This window comes from Opisthorchis viverrini, assembly GCF_000715545.1.
Source record: "Opisthorchis viverrini unplaced genomic scaffold opera_v5_66, whole genome shotgun sequence".
Taxonomy (NCBI): domain Eukaryota; kingdom Metazoa; phylum Platyhelminthes; class Trematoda; order Opisthorchiida; family Opisthorchiidae; genus Opisthorchis; species Opisthorchis viverrini.
The window spans coordinates 967,642-981,362 of record NW_008751723.1 but is presented as its reverse complement, the minus strand read 5'-3'; the positions used below and the strand labels follow the sequence as shown (position 1 = coordinate 981,362).

The 13,721-nt window shown below is 46.6% G+C and overlaps 1 protein-coding gene across 1 annotated transcript in view; it reads right to left on the bottom strand.

Annotated features, from left to right (window-relative positions):
* Positions 1–5,477: 5,477 nt before the first annotated feature.
* The window catches only part of T265_04195 (hypothetical protein), a gene marked incomplete at both ends in the record, with an annotated part of 14,477 nt that continues 6,233 nt past the window's right edge, over positions 5,478–13,721 (bottom strand). The window contains 2 exons of the mRNA XM_009168877.1: positions 5,478–5,882; positions 7,122–7,854. Of these exons, the coding sequence (XP_009167141.1) occupies positions 7,122–7,854 (733 nt within the window). The remainder of the gene's footprint in view (positions 5,883–7,121; positions 7,855–13,721) is intronic.

Sequence of the window (13,721 nt, the reverse complement as noted above, 5' to 3'; positions counted from 1 at the left end):
AATTAAAACCCAACTCCTGAACCCACAACTCTGGGCCTAAAAGAAACGTGTCCCACTTCTAAACTTGAGTCAGCCTTCGAAAAATCCGGCCCCACAAACTTGTCTGTCACTGACGTCACACATTTCATTTCGTGACCCCCTAACCTGCGTATCTCCCAACTAACTCCCATCTCCCTTATTCTTTCTCTTTGTTTCACTGAAGGGTGTGCCCCCTTGATTTTCACAAAATCTTTTCACGTGATTTCTGGTATCAGATAAATTTGTGACGTATAAACCACCACAGAAAACAAGCTTTCCTCGCCGCCTTCCTCCTGCTCCTAACTCCCGTAGCTGCAGGTGCAAACCGCTCAGAATATTTTGAATAATTCAGAACTTATGACAACTTGAAATGTAAACATAGCACAACTTCTATTGCTGTTTTGTTTATTTGGTGAAGGGTAAGGGGGATTCAAACTCCGCTAAGAATACGGCGTTAATTGTTGAAATATTTGGCTGATTACGAGCCATTCATGTCAAAAGCAGACGCTGCGTATGCATCGTAAGGCAACATAGTATCGACCAATATTACAGAAATACCTGTTTATGACTGCCATATTTTACACCTGCTAAACTAATTTCCTCAAATTTCTCAGAAACATCAGAACAGTCATTTCAGTTGTTTGATGTGCATAAACGTCTGCTAAATTCTGCATTTAAATTAATCTAAGAGCAACTTGTTATCTGAATCTGTTATCTGATGACCAATTTGGTTTATACTACAACAATTTAGCCACATTCGAATTACTGATTTGTTATGCCTTTAGGGCTCAAGAAGTTTCTACAGGCAGTGGCACCCGATAAAAATGTTTACTCTCCATTTTTGTCAAGTTTCTTTATTGGTCAAGTAATGAGACGAACAGCAGAAGGCCTCTAAAACCTCGATCTTCAGACCTCTCTGAGCAGCAAACTTGTCGACCCAGAACATCCTGGAAATCTGACCAAGATTATCCGGTCGTTCAGTATGTGCTTCGAGCCCATTGGGCAGTCTTTGAACGTACCTCTAAGAGTGATACTCAGAGTTGTGGGACGCTATGCTTAACTCGGAAGTTGCGTTTGCGCTGATGGTGGTATGACAAACGAAATGAACGCGCGAATCTCAAAGACCAGAATTGCCTTTGCTGATTTGTCGCACCTAGGCATCAGGAAGATATATCGCTGGGTCTCAAAGGATGTGTATATCAGACTATAGATGGGGTTGTATTGTTGTATGGCTGCGAGACTTGGCACTTCTGTAGCTCTTTGGCCATCGATGCGTCAGCACTATAGCTAGAACGAACGAATTCGCAACGAAGAGACCAGGAGACGGGTTTTGAGTGAAACCGAAGTATTTCACTCAAAAATGTATCTAGCAGCGCAACATACGATTGCAAACGCCGAGTTACCACCTACTAAGACTAGTGCTGTTTTCCATGCCTAATCCGGAAACCCGGAGGCGGTTAGAATTTGACATGGCAGAAAAAAGTATTATTACGAAGTTTTGGGTGCTTCTGGTGCTGCCTGCCTTCTAGGATGGGGTCCACATGACTTCCCTGTGTCTGATTGAAAACAGCGAATGGATTGCGGCTAACCAGTGTCAGTGGTGTTCATGTTGTCACCTTCTATCCAGATTGTCTGACTCAGTGTTGCAGATATTAACACGGATGTTTACCACCCCTATATCCTTCTTCCTGCCCCATTTCTCCTCTATTTTCATTATGATGCCTTACTCAAACTAATCGATATGGCAACAGAGCACCAGTGTCCCAATCTGGTGTTGCTATCGTGATGATGGTGGCTCCAAGTGTGTTTCTCCCAGGTTACAACAAGAATCAACAAGCGATAACATTAGCTGCCCTCCAGTTGGCGGTTATGTTACCGCCTCGGTTTTTTTACCCTAAAACTCTGCGAATCAACTGAGTTTTTGTTATTTAGTTGTTAGCTGGCCAAGTTGGATTACTTTCAACAGCTAATCAGTGTTAATTCATGTCTCATTCATAAGTAACCATGACACACCATAAGATGACAGTACAGTTGTCGCGTTTGCGTGCACATGTCATCCAGAAGAATATTTGACTCGTCATTAACCCTAAATTAGCCAGCATTGATTTCTTTATGTGACTGTCAACTCGACTGCTAGATTGCCTAATGACAGCGTCGCGCAACCACACTTCTCACCGTTTAATCTTTAGCAAGATAAGAAAATCATTTGGCGCATATTTCTGGTAACAGTTGACGAAGCAATTCAGTACTTTATCTAAGGTTGTTTAGGATACCAAAATTATCCCTAGTTGTGTGGCACTACTACACGCCCAGAAAGGCAGAAACTCCTGTGTGGCACATGACGAAACAAACATTTTCTTTGTGCGGTTTCCACTGTGGCGGAATATAGACCTTTTCAAATATTCCATTCAGTGGTTCAATAAACTGGTGGATGTCACTAGGCGACGTTTCTTTTTCTACATAAAAGATTCTGAACAGTGTTTCCTGAAAGATGTCCAACAGGATCTGCAGCCCACAGCCAAGTGCGGCAAGTACTTAAGATTCAGCTGGACTTCAGGTGAATCTCCCGTCAAAACTAATTGGTATGCAGATAGGTGTATAGGTCTAGGTGCGGAAGGGTTGTAGATTTTTTCGGCTCTCTGAAATGATGTACAAACCAGTAACGGTTTGTATTGTATTGGAAGTTCCAGCGTTGTCTCGTCCAGATGGGTTCATCATAGACCGAGCAGCTCGTCAGCCCATCTGGTTGCACAGTTGACAATACTCGAATGCGTGAACGAAGTAGAGGTTTTTATGGAGGGAACTGGAGACGGAAAGCTTTTCTTTCACTTGCCGGCACTGATAAGCAAAAATGTCAGCTAAGTAGCACTTGCAGAGCTGAATTCGACTTTTGTGCCGTGACTTTCCTATTTCCACCTGCCCCATGGACCGACCAGCCAGACATGAGCTTAACGGAGTGAGTTTGGAAGTGCACTGAGTCTTAAAAACAGAATTCTACATTTTCACTGAGAGGATAGACTTTGAACGCTGAGGGGAGCCAACGTACTATCAGAATGAGCCCTAATTCGCAGATAAAGTAGACTATTTTTTCCAGCGGAGCATTTGTAAAAAAGTCCGAACATCGTGAGAACACATTGTTCTCCTAAAGTTAGACGACCGATCCACCGGTCATTCTGGACAAGCCGGATTACATGACCGAAATTCGGGCCATACAGCTCTCTGCAGCTAACAGGCCCAATTGCGTCTGAGCCTTACGCACCGCCAAAGACGTATCACCACGGTTTATCTTAGCTATGAGTAGCTCACCTTACTTCAAATTAGCTCAATGGTTGGTAAATACACTAAGGTCCTTAACAATACAGCCAGCAGCGTTACAAAGGTGTAAACCACGCATGCTAAGAACTCATAATGGAGCGGAATGAAAAACTAACAAAGTTATGTCTAAAACTGTCGTCAAACGGACCAGGAGCTGAAATAATGGCGGACTCCATCGAACGGCGAATTAGAAGCTCATTGAACCAACCGGTCGCTGAATCAACCGGAGGTGTGGGAACTGAAAAGGGTTAGGAATCACTGCTCTGTATGCTTCATCAGTAAATCTAATAACGCGGCGATGTCAATGGAGTGTTAGAAACATCTGGTGTCTTGCTGGAATGGCGATAAAAGTGGATGTTTGCTTGCAATATATCGGTCACTCGTTTACCCCACATTTGCAAGGCCATTTAATACAGGGATCTTCAAATGCAACGCCTACGGGCAGAATCGTGATGATGGCCCTTTGCAAAACACGATGACTTATTAGTTCACCACAGAATTACTCGTTTGTCATGCGTTTGCAAGAACTTGGAAATGATCGAATAATGGTTGCTGGTCAAGCTTCTAGGGAAGTTGGCCTGCTTTTCATTGCAACACCCGTAATTGAAGCCAAAAATGCCCGGTTTCACTACTTCATTTTAGGACGACGTTTTGCAGAGAAGACATATGAGGAAGTGTTCTTCATTAGCAGATTCCACGGGATCGACCTAAACTAAGCTGAGGAATTCTGGCTGTCTCCCTAGAGGGAAACTCGCAGACATGTAGCAGCCCAGAGCAGCGTTCGTCGTTAAGAACAGCAGGAACTGAAACAGAGCGCCGAAATGAATTCAGGTAAGCCATACTGGACGGCATCAATGTGTGGCCAGCAAGGTACGAGGGTGTGACCTAAAGTTCGCATTAATCCTGGACGAAATGAAGCTGATACTCGCCGAATGGATCCGTGATCAAAGGATGACAACGATGGTTCTGATACTGGCAAAGTAGACTCAAAACTGTGCCTGAAAACTTCATATCAGTATACGACATAGAAGAGTACATTTATTTCGGCGAATGGACGTGTCGCACTAACTAAATCATTTTTAATGCTGAAGGGCGTAGCATGCATTCTCGTGCTATATTTTTTATCAATAGCTCGGCGTCGCGCTTCGCTGCGGTTGCGACCAATGCCCTCCAATGAGGCCGCTCACACAAGCTTCGTTGTGCTTCTTAACTCGTGGCTCAAAAACCTTTCAAATGATAGATGAGTTACCCTGGAGAGTTTTGCTAAACTTCCCGTAACCCAGTGAGGAACCGGACGTCTGAAGCGCCAGCTGACAGCAATGCGACCATTTCGGTTCCGAGGCTGTTTAACATATACGGGGTCGAAAACAGCACCCAGCGCATCTAAACTCACAACCAATGAGAACATGCGATAAGAAGCACAGAATTTTAAAAGGGGCTCACCACTGGCGTTCGATTTGCCTCCAAGTAAAGGCACTGCAAGGATGTGCCTCCGAAGAGCTGAAGCGACTATTACCTGCTTCGGCTAACTGTGAGAATAGACCAGCTTCTTGAGAGTTCTGAATCGCGACGGCCTCATCGACCTCAACAAACACGACAGAGTTTCTTTACTAGACAAGACAGTGATGCAAAAGGTAATGCTTGTAATTCGCCATGCCTTCCTCACGATCGTGCGTCAGGAAGCCCTGAAAGCAACTGAATCAGAGTAGCATCCCGAACAAGGAACCGAAACTTTAAAAGTTCCAGAACAGTCAGTTTTAATAGAATGCCCTACTATTTGCAGTACGACCCGCATCATTCCATTGATCAACTCAATAAATAAAAATGACATAAACTGAAATAGAAAGTAACGGAGGATTCGCAGTTGCACGCGGTTCGCTTAGCCGCTAGTACTTTTTTTTAGAAAGCTCAACGATTAAGGTGTGAAGATACGGAGCAGGCGTGTGATTTGTATCTCGGCTTTTTGATCCAGGCTTCGGCATACTGGTAGTAGCTCAGCCTTCGTGCTCCACTCAGGTTGCATGGCAGCTGTGCACCGAACGGATACCAGAGAAACGATCAGATTTTCTAGACTTGTAAAATGGTTACACCCGCAAAAACACCCAAGCTATAGTGAATCCCATGTCCAAAAATAAAAGCCGGATGCGCTGTCGGGCTGTAGATTGTAAACTGACAGGTAAGAGTGGTCAATCTATGTACAGGAAAAGGGTCAGAGAGTAGACAACATAGAGGAAGGAGATATACAAAAAGTTGCTCTTTCAGTCTGCTTCCCTCGCTCCGATGAACTACAACAATAACTGCGGTGGTAGCAACAAGCGTGATGACTCACGTACGGAGAAGTCAGCCAGAGTGGACAAAATAAAACAAAAACACACAGAAAGATTCTTTAGCGAGTCCGGCAAATTGTCGAGCGCCTTCTGAGTAGGTGTGGGGAACGAGTGCGATGTGTTGACGTACGGGTTCCTGAATGCACGTCACATTATAAACGACGTAGTGCTGACAGTAGGTTACGCGTCACGTTTCACAGCAAGAACAACACCCAGAGTTGCCTGCAGAAAAAAAAACCAAAACTATAGTGGGCGTGGTATCTCCGTTTACCGGAAAAGATAAGTTAACTGGGCAAACAGCAAAGGCGGTGAACTTATCAAACAGGATATGTCATGGGACGGATGACCTGGCTTAAGGTCGACCCCGCACGAGCGGAACGAAAGCATCACGTACTGTTCAAACCAGTGCATATTTATTGCCAATTTCGATTTTTCGCCAGTGAAAGTCATCTGTTCTCCGCAACACAGCGAGTAATGCCATAATTTTCAAGAGGGAACGGCACAGTGAAAACACGCAATCACCGGAAAATAACAAGTGGGTCACACGGCGGTCACACATTGTTTGCCAATGCGCACTCGCTCATGGTCAAGTACGAGCGACTCTGGGAGTGCTCCGAGATACTGGAAAAGTCCATTTTCGGAACTCGGGAACCGTAAGCGTCACAAAAAGTGGATGGACATTATTTAAAATAGCTTAGCCTATGAAAATTATCGACCGGACAGAAATGCTTGCTCGGAGTCCCAGAATGGCTACTCCGGATTGAAATCTATTCAAAGTAGCCGGTATGAGTGTGCAGCTTAGCATACAGGGTCAACTTACGTTTGATTTCGGCATTGTTTATCCTCCGTTTAATTTGTCCCAATTACGCCGGCCTCTGTTGGCATGTGATAACGATGAGTCGTGTTTTGCTATCACGGATGGCCCTTCGTATCTCGTGAGACAAGTATGCGCATCCGTAGTCAACAATCTCACCACTCATCCATCACATTGCATCGCTAGAGCCCCTACACCTGGACGATCAAATACCCATTCACCATTGGGTGCTTGGTGGTGACAAGTTTCTCTATATCAAGAATGTATAGTATAGTATAGCATAGCATAGCAAAGTAGTCAAGAGAGTATAGTTGTTAGTGCAAAGGTTGGTCGGAGAGCGAGATTCTCCTTCAATTCTCGCTCTATTGGCCGCCTCGCAACTGACAGCTATGTCAGACTTCATAAAAAGCTGTCTCCCGATCCCCACAGGAGGCAGTAATATCTGCTACATGTAAGCCATATGTGAGGGAGAGGATCAACGCCGACTAAAAAGGATCGACAATGAGGTTCACGAAATACCGCAAAACTCTTTCATTGACGGGACAGATCGACCCAAAGGGGTGGATGCAAGTTGACAGGATAATGAGCGGCTATACAATCTTTTCGAAATCACTACGACAAAACAAAAACAAACTATTCGATTAACCTTATTGGGTCTTCGTTGATGCGTGTTCGGCGTCCCCATAGCTTGGATGTGAAAAAAATCGTCCTCCGGAGCTTCTGATTCGATTCATCGCATGCTTATGCCTCGACTCGTGCAGATACTTTTGCCGTTCTTTTGGGATGCGTCCTTGTGACTCCAACTTAGCACGAGCCTGTCTACGTTTCAGAATCCTGTGATATTGCTTGGCGTTGACATATAAAGGTTCCTCGCCTCCCGGAGTTGCACCGGGCGATAGACCAGGAGCAGTCTGAGGAGTTCCGATTGCCTGTGCTTGAGTATCACTCTTGGGACTAGAAACCTGCACAACCTGCGCTGTGGGGACAGCTTGTGGCATCGCAGTTGCCTGCGTCTGATGAATAAGTTGAACTTGGGTGGTCTGTTGCAGCTGCTGGAGTATATGGTTTTCATCATCGACAGAAGTGCCGATAATTTGACCTTGCTGAGAGGTCAGGCTTGCATCCAATGCCGTAGCCGTTCCCGAAACAATAGGTTGAGTTGTGTAGATGGTTTGCTGCGCTGCGCTTGGCAGAAACATTATAACTTGTCCACCTCCCGCGGAAGTCGCAAGCTGTACAGGAATAAGGCTCCCGTCGCTCGCTTGAACAGCAAAAGTTGTCGGCTGAGGCGTACCGTTTGCGTCCATCAGCAGTGTCTGTTGCATTGGTTGAAGGATTGTTTGAGCCGGAACAACCTGTCCAGCATGTATGTAGCCATCCCTGTGAAGTAAAAAAAGAAGTCGAGAGTTGAACGTTGAAAAAAGGGCCTAAAATGTCAGTGCTAAGAGGGCCCTCATTTGACTGAAACTGAGATCCACGAAAAATAATCCGAACATAACAGTTTTAACTGTGATATGGTATAATAGAGAAAAATGCACCTAAATTTGGCCTCAGACTAGACTACAGTAACCAAAGAATTCGACACGTCTTCATAGACAAGAGGCTTTTCTACCTATCCATAATAATCACCATCGATAGCATCACGTCAGTGCTTAACACTGATGCTTCGCTGCTGGAAAACCATCTATTTGAAAGTCTTATTGTGAAGAAAAGAATAAAAGTGGATGGAGAAGGGACTTAGTGCTAGCTTACAACAACCATTCTGAGATGCCCACATGTCCGGACACTCATTCAATCTGGATAAATTGACAAGAACGCCCTTGTCATCGATTAGCAGACATTGTCTCCCACTAGAGGACCACGCGGCCTCATCCTGGAAGGCGAGTAGCACCGACAGCACACAAACGTTTCGTAATCTCTCATACTCCACTTCCAGTTGATGAGTTGGCCGTCTCTCTGGTTCCGCCACTCCTGATTTGGCACGAAAAACAGCATTATCTTGGGCAGACGATGGCTTGGTATGCACAATACATGACCTAACCAACGCAGCTTCAGGTGCTGGACACATTCTTCAATGGAAGTTCCCGAAAGCCCACTTTCTAACTGTCTCGTTGAGGACTCTCCGACACCAACCCACACGAGCTATGGTCCTGAGACGACTGTCGAACACCTGAAGACGTCTCAGTTCAGCTGCTTGAACAGGCCAAATTCCACAGCCATACAACAGAAAAACCCGCACTGTAGCCTGATGCACACCTCTTGAGGTAGAGGAATATACCGCTTTGACTCCATAGGTGTCTCAAATTAACGACGTTGACGATTTTAAGGGACGCTTCCGCCTTATCCCTGGATCAAGTACCAAGAGTCCAGCGCTACACGAGTTTGAAGTGTCTACGACCGTGGCAGCCGAGTTAACCGTGGATAGTTCAGCTAACGGCAGCCGCCAACCGAGGGATCTACCAGTCCTTAAGAACGCACCTGGAGAGGTATGTTAGGCAATCAGGTAAGGAGGGGATAATGGCGAGTATGTGAAGGGAGGTATCAGCAGTGACGTCTTCGATTACCCGTCATATTGTATGCAGCAAGTAAGGTGGACTACATGATTGCACCACTTGACAGCAGATGTGGTATGAAGTCATTGGAAATTATGCAACTCGTAGTTGCAGGTGGACTGTCAAATAACCAGGGGACCCTGGACTGGGCAGGAGGATAGACAGGTTCCTCAACTAGAGCATTTGGAAAGCCCAGCCGCTATTAGGATTGGTTGGTGTAAGACCACTATAGCAGTCTACAATTTTAGGGAGCAAATCGCCGTGCCTGTTCCACAACCCAACCTGCAGGGTCAGGACAGTTTGTCAGACCCAACTGATGAGAGGTTCGGGGAGTGTTACGCATGTATATATAAAATAGCACTACTTCACCTGTAACACCCTTTCGACGCAAGCTACTCGAACGAAGAAGGAGGGCTGGGGTGCTACCAGGTTACCCTAGCGTAGACCGGAGCAGTCGAGCTGCAGAGGTCGGGTTCCAGTCACGGAGCTTCAGGTAGGAAAAATTTGCGTTTTCTTTGAGTTATCTCACAGTGTAACTCAATGGGTTACGGAGTCGCTCAGACCATCACACCAGGGCAAGATCTGAATTATTCGTGACAGAAAGCGAGTCTTCAGTTAAGCAGGCGACGCTTCATTCAAAGCATCTAACAATGTAAGCTGAGGTGGATGGGCCATGTGTTGCACGCCATTACCGCCTGCCGAGGAGGGCGTTGTTTTTTCTTGCCTGATTTGAAGTGACAGAAACCTAGATGTGGGCAGAATTCTGTATGACTGAAGGGAATGATGTTATGGAAAGTTTGGGCGCGGCTGATGCTGTTCACCTTCCAGGATGGGGTCCACGTGACACTTCCTATGTTTGGCTGGAACGATATGAAGATTAACTGGTATCACTGGCGTCCAGGCTGTCAGTTCCCATCCAGATTGCCGGACTGTGTGTTGGATGTCTAGGCTAGCCCTAGGTCTCCCTCCCTGCCCTATTTAGCTATAATTTCAGGCAAATGGACACAGCTGCACGGCATTGAAGTATCAGTGTTCTCATCTGATGTTACTGCAAGTGATGACGATAATCTCGTTGGCAAATATCCATTGTTACCATCCAACAAAGAGACATATTAAGTGCGAAGGGTACCGAGCAAATCATATGAGAATCATGATGGGGAAATGAAAAATCGTTCAGTAATGACATCCTTTCAATGTACAGCTGCTTAGAAAGATGCACTAGGGATGAGATACAGTCAGACTATTCAAGCCAAGAATGCATCCGAAATGTCCGGGTTAAGGAAGTACCGCGGACAGCTCCGCGTTCTAACAGCTGAGCTAGACTGAACGTGCTAGGTTCTTCGCAGATGGGTTGCAAAAGATACGAAAGAATCAAACCAAACCAATGAATTACGGGCGGGTAGAGGCTGCACACATCAACCTGTGAAGCACTAAAATTGTTTCGAATTCTAAGAGACCGCTGCCTCTTGTTTCATCAACTTCCTGACAGATGCCCACTCAATTCGGTAGTGTCGAAATATTGATATCTCGGGTGAGTTTAATGGTTGTTGATCAGGTTGCTGTTGATCCGTTCGCCGAGCCTGACAATTGACTTGACCCATCCAACTGCGCACTGGTGTCTCCTCGTACGGTGACGAAACGTTTGCAAATCAACTGCCACGCTCAGCGAACAAATCAACAGCCACCCGACAAATAACCAACCCACGCAGTTTGTAAGAACATGGAGACATGGTTCGTCAGACAAACTCCTGAGTCTCATCAAAACATACACCTGGAAGTGCACCCACCTCGGTGGTGGGTGCGACATGATTTTCGCTTGTTTTGTTTAACTACCGCGTCGAACTGAGCTCCGTCGTTTGGGGTAACAGCCTGACGTTTGGCGCCAACTTCGTCGTTATCGGTTATTAGCTTCAGTGCCCAACCTCATTACCCTTCACACCTGCTACCGATGTATGATCACTTAGGCCTAATCCAAACGAGGCATTTGACCATTGGAGCATAATTGTCCTCCGGGCCGGGCGGTACGATAAGCAACGAGCTTTTAGATCCGCAAAGATGAAACAGTACTCTTCTACTCAGAAATGTTGGCTACATTTGTCTGGATATTTTTGGAACAAACCTCAACCTGGACTTGGGGGGCTGATGTCATGCCGACTTCATGCCATTCCCGTGGACGATTGAAAGCGTACCTTAATATGGTCAAAAGTGACAAATGTTGGTCTCACCACAACGTCCGTGGATCGAGGCGTTGGAAGCTGACATGCGTTAGCATCGCCTTCAAAAACCAAGAATAGATAGCTGCGATTGTTTTCGGCTTATACTCGTAGGCACGCCAAACGCCACAAAGAAAAGCGAACAAAAATGCCATCCAGCTGAGTATTACGTCAATTTGCACGCGCTCAGGAGTCACGACAAACCTGAGAATTGTTGTAACCGTATGGGCACCAGTTTAATGGTTATAGTTTCCAAGGTGCTCCTGTGGCATTATCCCGCGCAGATTGGTTCGTCATCGAACGAGCCAGATTCCCGAGGGTCAAGCTAGCTTTGCATCGACCATATCTTCACATTCGGACAAGCGTTGGGACCGCACCACTCCTTCCGATGGCCAACTATCGACTGCACTGATCGCAAGAAACTGTGGCAGTGTCTGGCGATGAAGGGTATCCCTTGTAACTTCTTGTCTCTCATAGAAGGCATCTATAAGCCGGCATGTTAGAGCAGATGACCGATACTTCCTTGACCAATATGCAGGCACGAAGCCGATCATCTGAGCTCAGAAACATAACCACGAAACCATTATCTTTGATCCGTTGCCAAGTGATTCCGTCAACCTCAGGCAGAACCAATTACCTTCAACTGTCACCGGACATACAACCAATCTCCTTGGTCAAATTGGAGCGGCCATGAAGAAGTAGTGAAAATGATGTCCTAGGTATACAAAGATAATAAAGTAATCGTTCATCTGCAACACCCTTTCGGCGCCCAGCTGCCATGTCACCCAAAGGATGCAGGGGGGGGCTTGGATGGTGCCAGGTTGCCCAAACCTAGAGAGAAGTTGAAATGCAGAATTCGGATTTGGACCACGGACTGAAATTGTGATGCTTGCGGGCGATCTGAATGCTCAAGTAGGTCGTCTGAGCTCTTTGGAATCGCATTGGGGCGGTCGACTCGGAGTCGATGCTCGCCGCACAGACAACGGAGATCGACTCCTTCAGTGGTGTGCTGATCACGAACTGCTCCTGGCAAGTAAGAACTTTCAACATAAACGTTCGCACCACGTAACTTGGCGGCCACCAGCTGCAAATCAACCGTGGACCAGTTGGACCATGCGGCCATCAGCCACCGGTGGAGAGCCACAGTTCAGGACTACCGTTCCTTCTGGGGCACACCACTTGATTCCGATCACGCCATTGTGCGTGCACGCCTGATAATTCGCTTCCCTTCAGGCCCTCACAAGTCAGCAAGAAGCATGTCAATCCATTGACTTTGAAGAGCTACCATAGCTCAACAGTATCGATCTGAGCTAGCCCAACAACTCTCTACAGTAAAACAGTACTGTGGTGGCAGTGAATATGTGGATGAAGCGTGGCAAAATGTGAAAGGAGTTATGCAAGCGGCATTCAGTGCTGCCTGCCCGACTTCTCCAATTCGACCACAAGACCACTGGATGTCGTCGAGGTCGCTATCCATGATTGGTGCGAGGAAAGCCATACCAGCAGGCAACGAGTACGACGGCGCACGCAAATCCCTCAAACGCTGTAGAGTGAAGAGTTTAAGGAAAAACCGAGAGCTCTGGTGGATATCGAACGCTCGAGAGATGGAGAAGGCATTTGCTACGGGAAACTGCCGCGCCCTATATCAACTGGTACGATCGACCCACCCCAGGAAAGCAACGAACAGCGAAACGATAAGTGAAAAACTTGGCTCATCAATTCACTCGCAAAAACGTTGACTGGAAAGATGGGTCAAACACTTCGAAGAATAGTTCAGCTGGCCTCCGGCAACACAGTCTGTGGAGATAATGCATACGGGCGAATAAAATGTAAACCTTGGTCGCCTTCCGGAAGACGAAATAAGGTATGAAATAGCCCTACTGAAACGTGAGAAGGCACCAGGACCGGATGGTCTGTATCCAGCCCTCTTCAAAGGAGGCAAAAAAGCCCTGGTGATCCGTCTGACAAAGCCTATTGGGGACGAAAAGGTGCCTGCAGAATGGGGCATTTCGACGGTTATCCCTATCTTCAAAAAGGGTACACGGACGCTGTGTGAAAACCACTGTGGCATCAGCCTGTTAGCTGTGGCATCGAAAGTGCTCTCTGGCCTTATCCTTCCAAGGTTGGCTGAACACAGGGAGAGGCAGATCCGTGAAAACCAAGCTGGGTTCCGTCCTGCAAGAGGTTGCATCGATCGTATCTTTACTCTCCGACGAACTCTGGAACAGCGACACTGCTTCCAGCGGCCAACAAATGATTGTGTTTCTTCATTTGAAAGCTGCCTTTGGCTCTATTGACCGTCAGGCACCATTGCAATGTCTAAGGAGCAAAAGTGTCCCCCATAAATTCTTGACCCTCCTTATGGCGCTGTACGCCAACTCCCGCAGCGGTGTAAAGATCTACGGGAAGCTCCCTCCTGGGTTCACCACAACAAGTGGTGTCCGACAGGGCTGTCCTCTTTCACCTTTTCTCTTCAACTGTG